This window comes from Microchirus variegatus, assembly GCF_963457635.1.
Source record: "Microchirus variegatus genome assembly, chromosome: 9".
Taxonomy (NCBI): Eukaryota; Metazoa; Chordata; class Actinopteri; order Pleuronectiformes; family Soleidae; genus Microchirus; species Microchirus variegatus.
Genome location: NC_139810.1, coordinates 9,813,379 through 9,829,987, shown reverse-complemented (window position 1 = coordinate 9,829,987; position 16,609 = coordinate 9,813,379). Strand labels below are relative to the sequence as shown.

The window sequence follows — 16,609 nt, the reverse complement described above, 5'->3', positions numbered from 1 at the left end:
ACACATTTCTCTATGACTGTTCCTGATCAGTATGAGAGCACAAACATTAACACGGGGCACATGCACAAACTGTTCTTGCTAAGTGTTTGTGTTCACCATGTTACCAGGGTTTGGATATCATCATGACTGCAGGGCGAATGGGTGCGTGTGTGTCTACACGAGTTGCCTAGCACCTGGTAACTGTATAGGCCCGAAACCTTATCATTGTGCCTTTGGAGAGGTCCTGCTGTGCTGGATTCTTGCTGTCATCTGCGTCTCCGGTGTGGCAACCCAACGACAAAGTCCAGCAGAAACAAAGTAGATTAAAATGGAAACAGGCAGCAAAGGAGCCACTGCACCTGAGGTGTGGTTCATGTACTGCACTGCACTGACAGTATATCACATGAGATAAACCCAATCCTGAAGGGAATGTTCAGTATGCTTACACAACGTATGCTGTAACCAAAGAATTTGTGATTATCAAAGGTGATTAGCAGAGGACCCGGGTTACAGCCCCAGTTAGAACAAGGGCCTTTCTGCATGGATTTTGCATCTTCTCCCTGTGTGTGTGTGTGTGTGTGTGTGTGTGTGTGTGTGTGTGTGTGTGTGTGTGTGTGTGTGTGTGTGTGTGTGTGTGTGTGTGTGTGTGTGTGTGTGTGTGTGTGTGTGTGTGTGTGTGTGTGTGTGTGTGTGTGTGTGTGTGTGTGTGTGTGTGTTCTCCGGCTTCCTCCGACATTCCAAAAACATGCAATATGGGGATAAAGTAAATTGGACTCTACACTCTAAATTGACCGTAGGTGTGTGAGTAAGAGTGAATGGTTGTTTGTCTCTATGTGTGTCCCTGCGATGGACTGGCACAATGTCCAGGGTGTAACCTGCCTATATCGCCCTATGTCAGCTGAGATTGGCACAGCACTTCCTGTGGAGGATAAAGTGGAAATGGATGGATATGTTGGTTTCATATTTTATTTGTTTTTAGGTTTGTCTGGCAATATCTTTGGTCCTGCCTCCAAAGCAGTGGTCTTACGCCATACTGTAAGACAAGTACACAGACGGCCATCGTCACAGTCTTGCAACCAAAGACACCCTGGAACAAAAGATGGACAGTGAAATGGATCTGTGCTGTGGTAATGTATGTTTTGTACTTGCTTCTTTTTCCAGATCAAAGATTAGTCTTGATGTATGCCATAGCTTGTGATTCAGTCTTCGCAGAGTCTGCATACAACATTGTTTCCTACCAAAGTTTTAGGAGATCCATGTTGCACAGTGTAGCTTGCAATGTGAAGGAAACTTTACAAGGACAAATAAATCCATGATCCTTGACGTAACATACGCACTCAAAATATACTTGTCATTGTCATTGTTTCATAGATGATCTGTAGAAGGAGATAATGATGTCAAATGTGAATGTGACCTTAATTAAAATGAGCCAAACTACATGGCTAATCTCATTTGTAAAACCAGCACGGTGAGTGTGTTTCATCTGACAGGAAGGACCAACTGTAGGAATCCTGAGCATGTGTATAATACAGGGTCATGTGCACCGACTGCCTTGGTGTCCAGTCTGGTGTAAAGACATTAAAAACCAGTTGTCCCTGCCCTACTACAAGACTTGTTTAAAACTATTATGCTCCATCCATCCACTTTATACCACTTTATCCTCCACATGAGGGTCATGGGGGGGTCGCCAGTCCATCACAGGGACGCATATAGAGACAAACAACCATCCACTCACACCTCACACAGTCAATTTGATCATGATTATTGTCAGTCATTTGTCAGCAGCTGTATTTTCCTGTGGTCTTTTTGGTCATTTGATTCATTGTGTTTCAGCTAAGTCATTTACTTGCTGGTTTTACTTGCTGTATTTTTTATGCTTTACTTGTATTGTATGTTCAAATACATTAAAACAAACCGGCGTCAACATTCCTGAGGTGTGTAGTTTTTTGTAGACGATGATCTTTCACCTAGAGTCCTGAACACACACACAGTGGGGGGGGGGGAATCAATAATAAAGGCTGTGGTTATTCTTGAAGCATAAAAGTGGCCACCAGGGTTTCACTGAGGCACTCCACAGCTCATTGGTTACTCAAATGCTGCATTCAGAAAGATGCTATCTGATTGGCTGCTCCTGCCCTCGAAGGCGGGGTGAACAAATGGATAATGAGGAGGGAGGGGAGGGGAGGGGAGGGGAAAGAGGGGGAGAAATTTAAAGTAACATCACCAGCATCACCACATACACAAGACGGACCAACCTGAACTCGGACTATGTCATTATTTGAACATCTATATTTATAGCATCAGGATTTCTTCAAATAAATTAAACATTAATTACAGGATATTCAGGAGAAACTATGCGTTTCATTTGTAGTAAGTGCAGCTGTCAGGAAAGATTTCTTTCTAAAGGTTAATAGTGACATGTATGTTAAAAGTCCATTTTTATTCGGACTAAGACAATAAATCGGTTTTCTTAATGTCATGTAAACATGTTTGTCTGACTAAAATCAGGCCAGTCTTAGTTGGACTAACATACCAGGATAATACAATTCATAGTCCGATTACTCCCGCATATATACGTTTAGTAAGACTAGAGGCGGACTTGGCATTCTGCACATGCACCAAAATTCCCTCCCCGGTATTTGACCTGGAAGTAGAAGGAGACGACATAATATTTAAACTCCAGTACTATCACCACTGCACGACCTATATCGACGTCCATCTCTCTGTTCGCCATTTGTTTTTCTGTGATGTTAAGGTCAACAGGAAACTGATTCAATATGCACTAGCTTATATAGAGATACAACGCCACCTACAGATGCGGAGTCAGACGTGCACAGCCAATAAATCGCAAGTTAGCAAATTGTCCGATTGCCGTCTTAGTCGGATTACGGTGGCCTTAGCTCAATTAAAATGTGCACGTAAACGTATTAAACGGTCATGAAAGACAGCATGTCCGCCACAGAGGTTCCAGCTGTGTTTGACTCTCTGTACATGGATTTATTTAATTAACCATCTTGTGCAAAGCATTTCTTATGAAGGTTAATAGTGACAAATAGTGAGTTTACATGCATGTTAAAAGTCCAATTTTAGTCAGACTTTAATGTCATGTAAACATGTTAGCCTGACTAAAATCGAGTCTTAGTTGGACTAACATACTAGGATAATGCAATTCATAGACTTGGCTCTCTGCACATGCACCAAAATTTCCTTCCCGGTCTTTGACCTGGAAGTAGAAGGAGACGACATATTTAAACTCCAGTACTATCACAAGTTGGCCTGTCTTAGTCGGACTATGGCTGCCTTAGCTGTGCATGTAAAGTGTAAAACGATCATAAAGACAACATGTCCACCACAGATGATTCAGCTGTTTGATGCTCTGCACCAGGTTGACAGTTGAATGGCTTTGCTGTCAACACATCTTCATCTCTACTTTCCTGAGTAGAGCTGTGCCCTCAGCTTTGACTCTTCACAGCCTTGATGGTGAAAGTAGAAGCTGATCGTGGATCAGTGAGAGGCTTCTGTTCTATTCTGCTCTGTGAAGTCACTGGCAGCAGGAAGGATGACAGCTCCTCTCTCTCCCTGTCTCTTTCTCTCTTCCCTTCCCCCCACTCTGCTCTGTTACCTAGAGAAGGCCCTCTGCTCGGTGTAAAATTCCTATTGGTGGATTTGTATGGTGTGGGCGTGACCGCGGGGCGGGCCCAGGAGTATTGTGATCTCACAATCAGCTGTTTTGTACGTTCTACATTCTGATCCGAGGATCAGCTGGAGGCAGCAATAAACAACACGAAGAAATCTGCAGCGGAGAGAGAGGGGGAAAAAAAACAGAGGAGGTAGAGAAAGGAGAAGAAAACAAGAAAAACGAAGCTGCAGATGTTTTAATTTGCAGAAACAACGTCAGTGTAACATTTTTTTACACGATGCACTTCTTCTGAGAAGAAAGCCTTTTATTTTTGTATTAACGGTGTTTTTTGAACTACCTCACTTAAAGGCTATCTAAAGCTATGCTTTAAGAATTGTCGTCGTTTCTACTGTGTGTGAGATCGCGTTTACAACTTGAATTCTACAGCAAAGGCAGGTGAGACATTTGTTATTTTTATTATTATTAATATTAATATTAATATTATTGCTGTCCAACTGTGTGTGATGTATCATAGGCCACAACTGCATTCCCAACTGCTTTAATCCCCCTCCACATCACACACCGACCATCATTAGTCGTTTCTAATGTTTTTATTATCAGCAGTATTATTCTTTGCGTCACATTTTGGTGTCAAACCACATATATGATCCTTCACAGGCTGATATCTACACCACACACACCAGCCATCGTCGTGTAATCATCCGAGATTATTGTTATTTTGATGGTGAAACTGGATGAGGTTTTATGGGTCACTTGGTGCTATATTTGACCGCTGCTGTGTTATTATTACTGGTGTGAGGACGTATTATTACATCATGGAAGGATTTGAAAACACCAAACGGTCAAATTAGGTCGATTCGACGTCGGTGAGGAAGGAAAAGAGAGAGAGAGAGAGAGAGAGAGACCGTCAGGCTGCAGAATCCCAGCTGCAGTCGCTGTTATTGTGCGAATTGCACCAAATGCTGATGTGGAGTCGAGTCGATGGCGGATGTTGATGGGTGTTTTTTTTCTAGTGAGGCGGACCTTTGAAGCCTTCTATTTCTATCACAAATACACTCAAAAATAAGCCCCCTTTTCGAGTCCGAGCTCCTTGTCGCCGAGTCACAACTGTCATTGCCGTGACCCTTCAGTGGGGAGAGCTTACACGGATAATTCATGTTTAACCTGGATGTACCCTTCACACACACACACACAGTCCAGTCTCCTCTGAGCTGGAGGTCGTTCATGCAGGCTTTTATTTTGAAACATACATGTCTTTTGTTTATTGTAAAACTGTAAAAGATACATTTTTGTCAGGACAAATGTAAATCATTCAGTCTCATAAATTAGACATATATATATATATATATACGTGTATATATTCATATACACGCATATATATGTACATATATCATACGTTATTTTCAATCGCTCATTTTCCTGCTTATGCCTTTTTTTTCAACCTCTCTCCCTCTTTCTCTCCCGTCGTCAAACAAGTCGTCGAAGCCGTCTTTGCTGGCGTCAGTGACGTATATGCGTGACGCCACATGCGTCTTGTTTATTTCCCGAGGCCCCTCCCACTCACCCAGCTCACTCTGCTCCTCCCACTTTTAAAGAGACAGAGACTGGCTCAAAAATCATGACCCTTTTTTTACACTGTGTAACAGGGTGGGTGTACAATGTATGTAAGAAAAAAGAATGCTAAGCTTAAAAAGGTAGGTCGCTTTTACAAATGAATACACACTGAAATGTGTTGTTCTGTCAATGTCAAAAAATGAATAAATAAATAAAATATATATATATATATATATATATACAGTATTTATAATACAATCAAATAAGGACAACAAAAATCTGACAGCCAGACTTACTGTATGAGCTTATACCTGACTTATCCAGCTCCTACAACACACGGTAATTATTTAAATATCGTTTACATGCATGTTAAAAGTCCAACTTTAGTCGGACTGAGACAATAATTCGGTTTTCTTAATGTCATGTAAACATGTTAGTCTGACTAAAATTGAGCCAGTCTTAGTCGGACTAACATGCAATTTATAGTCTGATTACTCCTGCGTGTATATGTTTAGCCGGACTAGAGTCGTACTTGGTGTTCTGCACATGCACCAAAATTCCCTCCCCCGGTATTTGACCTGGAAGTAGAAGATATTTAAACTTCAGTGCTATCACGATTGACATACGTTAACAGACATGGGAAACATACAGGACTACAGCACGGTCCATCTCACCGTCCATCTCTCTGTTCTCTGTTTTTCTGTAACATAAAGGTCAACAGGTAACTGATTAGATACACACTAGCTTGTAGAGAGATACAGCGCCACCTACAGAGGCGGAGTCAGACATACATGGCCAATAAATCGATAAGAATGTTGTCCGATTGCTTGCTCTCTCTCCCTCTGCTCTCATTTTACCTTATACGACCTTTATCAGCACTAACACATGATAGTGTTTGATAAAGCTTCCACACAACCTTTGCCAGAGATCCAGAAACCTTCCCCTCCAGGACCTGAGCCATATCAGTGGCCATTATGTGAACTCTGCTGTCAGTATCAGGGCTTTTATTTACACCAGGCGGACAGTCCTGAATTAGCTTATGACCTCAGCGAACTCTAGGCCATGAAACTAGGAAGGTGTTTTCATATTAGTCAGATTATGGGAAGAAGAAAAACATACTGGTGTGTTTTATTAATGTGCTGCACCTTATGCAAAACACCCTTTAGGCCATGTTGCCAAAAACATTTTTTTATCTCAATGTATTTGTCATTGTCTCATGACTTAGTTCAGGAATGCATTCAAAAACAACTCCCAAGAGTAAAACAGTGGTGTTTTGTATTGTTATTATTATTATTATCTAATACTAGAAATAAAGTCAAAAACATGAGTGCAGCTGAGAGCCTTTTATTCACCATAAAAACTCCAAACGAGTTCTTTAAATTGAGTTTCTTCCTCGTAGGCTTTTTGGATCATTTTCTCCCCAACTTTCATTAGTCTCCCATCTTTTGTTATTTCAAGCCTACACCCATGGAAACTTAGGTCTCTACTCTTACTGACATAGACTGTCATTACATCTGACATAAGAAATCAGCAAGTCTCCACGATGGTTCACCAAATAAGGACAAAAGTGCGCCCATGCATGTCTATGTGCATAAGTGTCACCTTTTAATCTCTTTTTACATCAGCAAAGACATATTGGGGGGGGTCACTTTTATTGAATTGGAATCCCAGCCTCTACACCCATACATGACATATGCAAAGGATATAAGGGTAAAAACAAATTTGACTCATTTGATTCAAATATTTTTTATGCTGATGTTTGTGATTCACCCTTTGAACATATTGGAGTTTGTGTTGTAAGCTATGCCTGCTCCAACATCTGTCCCACATTACATCACTTCATCCACACTTAGGTCAGGCACTTGTCCTTTGCCTCAGTACCTTCTGTCCTCAAACATTCTGCACACTCAGAGGCTGACTCTTTTGTCTCACCTCGTCTTCCTGCTCGTCTGTCCATCTGTCTTTGAGACTGACTTTGCTGATTTAACATTCATGGGGGGGTGGGGGCAGCAGGTGTACGTTGCTGGTGTATGTCTTGCACATTCTCCCAGATTACCACACACACTCCGTAGTTGCTTAGTGTTCTTCTGCCAGCGTATTTCACCAATAAACATTTATGGGTTTCAAAAACTGTCCTTATCAGTTGCACATGGCCTTTGAATAAACCCTATACTACAGCAATCGATGATGATGTATAAACAATGGCTTGCATTAATGTTTTTGTGTGTGTGTGTGCGTGCGTGCGTGCGTGCGTGCGTGCGTGCGTGCGTGCGTGCGTGCGTGCGTGCGTGCGTGCGTGCGTGCGTGCGTGCGTGCGAAACCCACAGATAATATAACCTGACTCTTTAGTTTGTCATCATTCCCTATGAGGCTCATATTTTTCCCTCAGCGTCAATAGTGAACCCTAGCATGTTCTTATCCTTGAATTGTCTTTAATCTTAAATGGTAAGAATCTCAGAAGTGTTCTTCTGTTGATTTTCATTTAGTATTCAAAATGGCACACTACAATGAGGTGAACAACATAAAACAACACACTGTGCATTTATTGTCACCATAAAAATGACATTACTGTAACTGTTTAAAAAAGAAATTGCAATGTGCAAAAGTGCAACAATTAAAGAGATATAAAAATAGCACTATAATGATTCACAAACAAATGCACAAAGGTCAAAGGTAAAGAAATAATAAATAAAGAGATGGAAATGTACCAAGATAACAAAATGGTTGGTGGTTGTGACCATAAGGAGTTAAAAGAAGAGTACAGTTGTCAGTCATAATTATACTCGCTGGCCGGCAGAGGTCCTGCCTTCCCAATTCTCCCAGTTTGCAGTGGGCAGATTAAGCCCAGCATGCCAGGCACATGGAGAGCATTGTCCTCACATAGAACTATGAATCAATTAATTTCCGGTTTGTGAATGCAGTTCTGTATAATATTAATATATTTCAATAATTAATGACACTGTGTTGTTGGAGCTGATGTCAGGTATCAGCTCATTCCCACTGTTAGGCTTCAAGCCTTGTCCTTTTATGTAATTGTGCCCTTTGGTCTTTGTGTGATTTCATCAAAGTGGCGATGAGTTAGAGGGAATGAACAAATGAACTTGGATCATGTATGCAAGCTGCTGTTCAACCCTGTAGAAGAAAACGTAACTAAAGAGGCAGGATGAAAGAGAGCAGGTGAGAAAACAACGGGGAGAACTGAAATCCAGGACAACTTCTTAGGGTAAAAGTATAATAAGAATAATAAGAATAACGACCTGCAAGCAGACACTTGTCAGGACCATTAAGTATGAAAAGTAAAGGAGCAATAACCCTAAGATACAACCAAGATCAAAATTAGTCCATAAAAACATTACAAACTTTTATTTATGATAACATGAGTCATATAAAAGTTCTAAAAAAAATTTTTAGAGGACATAATAAAAATTGAGCCATCCTCAAAGATGATTTGCAGGTCAGTAAAATATCAGCCACCTTAACTAAAAACAGAAATCTGTTTTATCCATTTGGATTCAATTGGGATACACTTTGTTTCATCTTAATATTTTAAGATTATTCCATATGCAAGCCATGGCAATCAACGTAAGTGTGAACACAAAAAATATTCAACTGTCAGCATTTCACCACATTTATACTCATTTATAGCACCAAGATGTTAATTATTACTGTGTTTTAAGTGATTAACCACCTTCCGCTCTTTCTCTCTCTGTCTCTCTCTCCAGGCCTTTGCTCCAAACCAAGTGAAACCTTACATTTGCACTAAAGAAGCCTGTCCACCCCGTTTGTTCATAAACTGAGATCCAGCAAAGGGCTTCAAAAGAAAAGGAACTGCATTTGTAAAAAAAAAAAAAAAAAAAATTGATACATAAACACAAAAAAGAAATTCAAGAAGGCAGCTAAAGCTTTTTTTTGGACAACAAATAACCAACCAAGTCATCAACACGTGGCAGTTTAGGTAGAGTCAGTCATGTTTCAGCGTCTGAGCAACCTGTTGTTTGGGGAGGTGGAGGAAGTGGCAGCCGAGCTGAAGGGACCCAACCCCTGTGTGACGGAGGCTGACGAGGAGGGATGGATGCTCGTCAATCTGCCTGGTGAGTCTCAGCAGAGGGATTGCAGGGCTGCAGAAATACATCTGGAAAATACATGCATGCATCTGTTCATTTTACTGACATAGGTGTACAAGTTTGAAGTGTGTACTGAGAGTAATGATGGGTGGGGGTGAAGAAAGAGTCAGGGTGTGGCTCAACTCCAGTGTTGCGTGCCCATATTTCGACTGCAGGAAAGCTGTTATCGTACCAGAATGTAGAAACAAACCTCCTTCTTCCTCTTTGTTAATGACCTCGATTGTGACAAAAAAAAGGCAATTAATGAGTATGAAATTCTGCTTTGCCTGTTCAAACATCCAAAGCAACATAAAAGTGCCTCTCTGGCAGAGTCAAGATAATTAACCACCACCTTAGAGGGTCAGCACAACTAATGATATGACTCTTTTATGTTCTGTGTTTCCTTACCCCCCTCTTCTTCCTACCCCCCTCCAATTTTTTAAACACCCCTACATTCCCCACACTGGTATGTGTGCGCGTGCGTATGTGATCCCTTTAAAAATTTTCCTCCTTCAACATGCATTGCTTTAAAAAAAAAAATAATAATCACTAAATTTGAATATTTTTTTTACAACCTGGCCCTTCTACCTGTCTTTTTTATTGGCTTTCCCATCCCTGATGTCATCACTGCCATGTGCTCAGTAGAGGGTGAGACCGGAGCACCGCCGATAACACATTCATCCCCCGACAGTAGCCTTTCCCATCATCAAGACACACATTCTAGGACTGAATGCCTGACCCCTATTCCCCACCCGTCTCGCAAGCGCCGTAGGACATATAAAGGTCAGGCGCGGATTGCGGTGGCATCATCGAACCCTCTGTCTTGCCCTAGCGCTAGCCCATCAGTGAGCCTGCCAAGGCGGGCCAGACTGTCCACACACTCGTCCACCCCGTCAATGTCCCCTGGCTCTGGGAGTGAGTGTGGGAGCAGTGGGGGTAGCAGTAAGGCAGGATCAGAGAGAGGCTGCATGGATGAGAGCTGGTTTGTCACCCCTCCCCCCTGTTTCACTGCAGAAGGCGCAACGGCCGAGGCCAGCCCGATGGAGGACCTGCTCATCGAGCACCCCAGTATGTCTGTGTACGTGTCACCAAACAACTTGTCCATGGTCTCCAACAGCAACCTGTCTGTGGTGGGAGAGGAGAGCGTGGTCAGCCTGGCGAGCAGCATGAGGTGAGAAACAGCATTTGTTCATGCTAGCTTAGGCTACATCCACACTAGCATTTTTGGATGAAATAATATCTTATCCAGACCAACACACCTGAAGAATACAGTAAGTAATGCAACAAGTAAGAGTGACATTACCCACGAGTTCAGTTGAGAAGTCGGAAACATAAACGTAACTGGGGCTGCCATTGTTAGCCATCGTTAGTAATACAAATTCCAATCAAAGCACAGTGCTCTATGTCGTATTTTGCACACAAAACAGTGTAGCAACATGTCTATGTCTTTAAAAATCAAACAGTGTGAAGTGTACGACTGATTTACTGTGGAACAAATCAATATGCGATTAAAGCTCACCTAGACCGGAAGTTCCAATTAACGCTGTTTTTTAGTGTGTATCTGCGTCATTACCTTGTTTACGAAGCCCTGAAGTTTCGAAACAAACAGTTCAGCCACTGCTGAGAATGCCGTGTTTTATTGTAATCTCGGGCTCAGCGAGATCTCTGAAAAAACCCGGTCCGGTTACGTAAACACAGTTCTCCTGAACAGCAGATCCTCCTGCACTAATCCGGGCACATCCGGTTGCGTACATTGAACTGCAGAAGAAGAATAACGTCCGTTGTGGAGGTGTTTCACAAACGACAGTGTCTTCTGACTCTGGGTCTGACTCCGGGTCAAAGTCATAAAAGGGACTGCGGCGGGGAGTCGTGACGAAGCTATTTTTAAACACTGTTAAAACAATGTTTTGATAATGAGTAGCTGTGCATCCACCGTTCAGAGGGGGGTGCTGCGCTTCTGAGAGCGGGTGTGCTGAATATGTCACTTCCGGGTACTGGCCAATCATAAGACAGTTGGGAAGGCTCTACACTGGCTGGCCAAAACACACTTTGTCTTCTGGGTGTGAGATTTATGTCTGAAATATCGCGGCTCAGGACAGCGTCAGAAAAGACAGATTTCTATCGGCTCATTTACAGCAACTAGGAGGTTAATGTATGTAAGTAGACCACCATAACTAACATATAATGTGCAACAGGACCACTCTATGTGAGCTTTAATGGTAAAAGTACTTTTTGATCAGTTGGGATGTGTTATCCCCGCGGCGTGATGCGCAGTGCAATGCAATGCAAATACATGTGTTTCAGCCCAGCTGCGGATATTCACCTTGACATTCCACAAGTGATAGGGTGCAAGAATACGTCTGACATTAGCTATGGTTGATGGTGAAAGAAGAAATAGCCATTACTTCTGTCTTCTTGGCCACACGGAAAAGAGAGAGCCAACATTATGCTACCTGTTCTGTTAGGCAAACACAAAAACTAACTTAACTGTGTATGAATGTATGTATCTAATCATGTAAAAAGTCCAGTTAGCAGCACTAGCATTAGCAGAAGTTTGGTTAAGTCCAATGCCATTACATAACTGGCTCATGTAAGCACACTTTCTTATCGGCCCAGTCCAGTTTGCACTAGTAGTGCTAGCATACTAGCTACTAGCTAGACTTTTAAAAGGCTCACAACTATAACACCTTTTCTCTCCCTGCCTCTCTCTTTCTTCTCCTACAGCAGAGTGACTGAGACAGCTTCCGTCCCCGCCACCCACACCACCATGCCCACCAGAGTGAGCCGTGGAGCCGCTGCCCAGGCTGGAGCCCTGGCTAAGGTCACCCAAGTGGCCAGGGTCCAGCGTAGCAAAGCTCGCATTGAGAGGCGCCATCTGGGCCGCAATCGCATCCAACGCCAAAACCGCACCAGGGAGCAGGTCCCGCGTCACGCAGCCCACGTCAGAAACACCTTCCTTCACCAGCCCAGCAAGCGTAACGTCTGCCACTGAACCCCCCAACACACAGGGGGCGTCATTCACTCTGAGGGCATTAGACACACATGATAAAAAATATATTGACCCACTGCATATTCACTTTCATTTCTGCACATTATATCACATTAACTCAGATACCAGTAGACCAGTAGCTCTGATGGATGTTTTGGTTATAGACAAAGAGTTATGCCCCACCCTGCTCTCATGAACCAAGTCCTCTGAGTAGTTAGATCTTTATTATACTCTTATGTCCATTGCAGTATCCAAACAACAAAAAAAATCTTCAAAATATTTACACAGGCTGTACTTAGTAACAATAATGTCTGAAAAACAGCAAAAAAAAATAGCTTTATTACTTTTTCTTTCTTGCTCAGTCAAATATTCTCCTTTCTCCCACTTTTCTTGAAGGCATGTTTTTGTCCAATCAGCCGTGACATCTCCATGAAGCTTCTTAAATGTGGAGATAATGATTTGAAATTAAACAATTTTTCTTTTTGATTGAGGAACAGGAGGTCTTTTTTGTAGGAGCCACGCAGAGACAGAGTTCTATCCAATTATAATTTTAATATTACTTAGTTTTGGTGGAGGGGAAAAAAATACCGTGTGTGAGAGACGAGAGGGATGGGACAATCACGAGACATTTGTTTGCCCTTCAGCTTAGTTTGCCAACATGCAAAGTATTAAAGCTGTGGCAAGCTGTTGCATCATGGGAAACACAATGCAGTGAGAATCCTCTTTTCTCACTATTTTGAGAAGGTTGAGAGGAAGTAGAGGATGGTGTGAAGAGTATGAGCAAAACAGACTAAAGAGTGAAAGAAATGACACTGTGGATTAGAACTAGAATGTGGGTCATGTGGAACTGGTCACAGGAAAGTTATGTAACCCCGAGAGCAGCCTGTGAATGTGCAGGTGCAGTCAATCCAATGGGGTTATTCTGCTGTCTCTTTTTTGCACAGATTAAAAATATTTGTGATATCAGCAACTGTGAGTGTAGCACAGGGATGCAGGGCTTGCCTCTGGGTTACAAGGTATATTAGGTTAAAGTAAGTATAGAAAGCGGGTATCCAGGGGCGTTGCAACAGGGCAGGCAAGGCTGGGGGGGGGGGGGGGGGCACGCTGAGAGGGGGCCTTTGTGAGCAGCTGAATACTTCCACTCATGTCCACGACAGTTGAATTTTGTGTCCAATACCAATTTAGTCCGAATTCAGTCTTATACTTCTATTAAACAACTAAACTGTTAATAAGACGTTTGTGCTAATTCATTTTTTTTTGTTTGCTGTAAAACGAAAATGGTTGACAACCTTCCAAATATTACTCCAGATGGTAACACACACCTAAACCAAGTTATATGAAGACGACTTTCTTACACTTTAGTTGAATGAACTTAATCCATTTAGGTGTTGAAGTGGTATTTTTAAGTTTGTCAACCACTTTATTCTTTATTCAAGCAGCTGTTTAAAACAACTGCAACTGTGTGAAAGACATTTGCACGGTTTACAGATTTGTACCAAATTTGACTTTTATTCTTTTTTCGGAAATCCAATCCAGCGATTTTCATCCAGTATTGGACGAATATACAGTAGATACTATATAGTATGATACTGTATAACACACCCGGCTACTATTAGCCCAGGTATAACAATGCCTGAGCTAACTACTTCATTGTAGTTTGCAATCATCTGTGAATCTGAATCAAGTGACAAATGTACATAAATGTCCTTTGGGATGTTTAAAGAATCTCAAACATCCTAGCCATTTGTGAGGTACAACATTTAAATTCAAGCGACTGAAGTGATTGAGGCAAATTTCATGTTTTGACCTAAAATCGTGCATTGACTTTGTATTTAATCACAAATGTCATTGAATTTTTGTGATTGCTTTTTCGCTTCCTAATTTCAAAATGGAAATGTATGAAGTCAAAAAAGTAAATCAGTTGCTTCAATAGTGGGTCCCCTCAGCTTCCATTTCATCCAGGGCCCCCCAAAGTCCCTTGAAACGCTCCTGGCGGTATTGGCGTTAACTCTTTATTTTGTTTTGTGACTCTGTTTTCTGCTTCTTTAGTTCTGTTAATTATAAGATATCATTGTGAAAGTTTTCTCTGTCTCTGTGGTTCCAACAAAGAAAAAAAAAAACCTGCTCCTGTCAGACAAAGAGGAAATATAATGTCTGGCTTTCAAAGCTGACACAAAAAAAAAACAAAGAAGAAAAGAAAACAAAAAAACGCTGCTTGGTGGTCAATCATTTGTTGTTTGTACATTGAAGTCAAGTGCCCAGCACACATCGAGTCACATTCACCCCCACACTGCGTGTGTGCTGTGTTAGTCGTGTGAACATCAGAGAGAAAAAAAGTGCGTCTACACGTAACTGACGCAATAGTTTGGCGAGAAGTAAAAAGGAAGCAAACTTAAACCCCGACTATACAAACATCTTCCCCCCATACATCTCCTGCTCATTAAACTGTCCCTGTCTCATCCAACAGTGTCCACCTAAAGATCCAGCTTACTGATATGTGTTCTACAACAATAGTAAACAATGGTGCTGAAGTGTATACTAATGTTTGTAAATTATTTGAGACATGGATGTAAGTTTGCACTGTTATTATTATTTTATTTTTTTAATTGTTGTGAGTCCCAAGTTTTAGCAGTGTGCCGTGTGCTTGTTTTTAATTCTCGTTTTACATTTATTTTGTTTTGTTTATTTTCGTTTGACTTGAACTGTGCGTGAGAAGGTGTACTGACACATAAACTGCTAGAAACTCTATGAATAATGGTCATTTATTTCTCTTGTAAATATTAAAAAAAAGGAAGAAAAAAAGAAGAAAAGAAAGAAAAATAATTTATTATGCTTCGTTTAGATGTCAAAAAGCCTCTCAGGATTTGGTGTCCAATGGGACTGATGAGAATCCTCTCTCTCTGCCTCACTCACCTCTGAGGGCACTTGGGTGGCCAAATGTGGCGTTTTTCACCCCCCATGGCCGTGCACCAACCACACAGAGCAGCACAAGACTCAAAGCTGATGTGCCATAGGAAACGCTGCCCTCCAGGGGCTCCTTTTAACACTGCATCTGCTGTACAGATGCTGATGAGGATGCAGTACAATCTTTGCTGGTGCGTTCAAGTGACATTGAGACTTTGGGAGAGTGGGAATTTGTTTGCATTGTCCGGGGAAATGTTCTCTCTTTGCTCTCTGTTCTCATTTTGATCATCTAGAAGAAAAAAAAAAACTGATAAACCATTTTTTTCCTTTGACTCTTGTTCCTTTTCTGCCACAGTATCCTTATAAATGTCTGTCAATTTACAGTTTATTATTATGTTTAAATGGTGTACCCTGTTGATTCCTATGAGTAGTGAGCAAATGCATCTGAGGTGAATATGCACGCACATACACGTGTATTTGGACAGCTGTCTTAGTGAGGACACTCATGGGCGCAATCCCTAAAGTCTTAACCCATAAACAGCTCTTTTATGGTGTGTCTGAAAGTGAGAACCAGCCCAAAATGACCTCACTGTCCCACAAATGTCCTAATTTCCTATAAGTAAAATTGGTAATTTTTGTCACACCCTCAGGGCTGACGATAATATTGCCTGTCTGTTTGAAACTATATAATATCACTTGTGTATGTGTATGTGTGTGCGTGTGTGCATCACCACAGATTCCTGTGCTGCTGCAAACCTGTCCATGTTTTCCTCCATTTTCTTTTTGTGTCAGCCCAGTTTTTTTTTTTTGTTTGTTTTGTTTTAAACAAAGTGTTCTTGGGTGTGTAGTGTAAGAGTGTGTGAATGTCATTCAATAATTAGGGGGAGAGGGTGTGGTCACCCAGTGTGTGTATACAACCTATATATGACATGAGAGATATGGTGCAGGGAAAGGATGAGGCAGGAGACAAAATAGTTTCTATATATTTAAAAAAAAAAGATTTAATGTATGAGAAAAACACAATAGAATATGCTTGTATTTTCCCCCGTATAGGTATTGGAACATTTCTTCACCGTTCAGATGTTCAATGAAGTGCTGAATGTCTGGGGCTTTCATATGTTTTCGTTGTGCCCTGAAATAATGGCAGCTTTTAAACACTTGGGGGTTTGTTCCGTCTGAACTAGCACACCCACCAACCCACCTGTGAAAAATGTAATATATAGGCATATAAAAATGTTGGTGTATCTATCTAGTATGGTGATTGTGCCTTTCAACTTATCTCTGCATGGTTTTTGTGATGTATGGACTTTTCCATCCCTAACGGTGGGCAAGTTGTCCACCGACAGGCAAGACTATGCAAGAGTCAACGGATGGGTTTTTTCCAGCATCCATTCAGAAAACACAGGTACTCGCCAAAACAACAACAACAACAACAACAAC

The 16,609-nt window shown here is 41.5% G+C and overlaps 1 protein-coding gene across 4 annotated transcripts; it reads left to right on the top strand.

Annotated features, from left to right (window-relative positions):
• The first annotated feature begins 3,758 nt into the window (after positions 1-3,758).
• tp53inp2b (tumor protein p53 inducible nuclear protein 2b) lies at positions 3,759-16,609 on the top strand. 4 transcript variants are annotated; one of them, XM_083894897.1, is made up of 5 exons: positions 3,759-3,872; positions 3,968-4,050; positions 8,896-9,264; positions 9,919-10,447; positions 12,001-16,609. In XM_083894897.1, the coding sequence occupies exons 3-5, from the start codon at positions 9,141-9,143 to the stop codon at positions 12,266-12,268; spliced, it is 921 nt and encodes a 306-aa protein (XP_083751023.1). In that variant the 5' UTR covers positions 3,759-3,872; positions 3,968-4,050; positions 8,896-9,140; the 3' UTR covers positions 12,269-16,609. The 4 variants fall into 4 exon arrangements, with proteins under 4 accessions (XP_083751023.1, XP_083751022.1, XP_083751021.1 ...); XM_083894896.1 differs by having other exon boundaries at positions 3,968-4,054; XM_083894895.1 differs by having other exon boundaries at positions 3,762-4,050.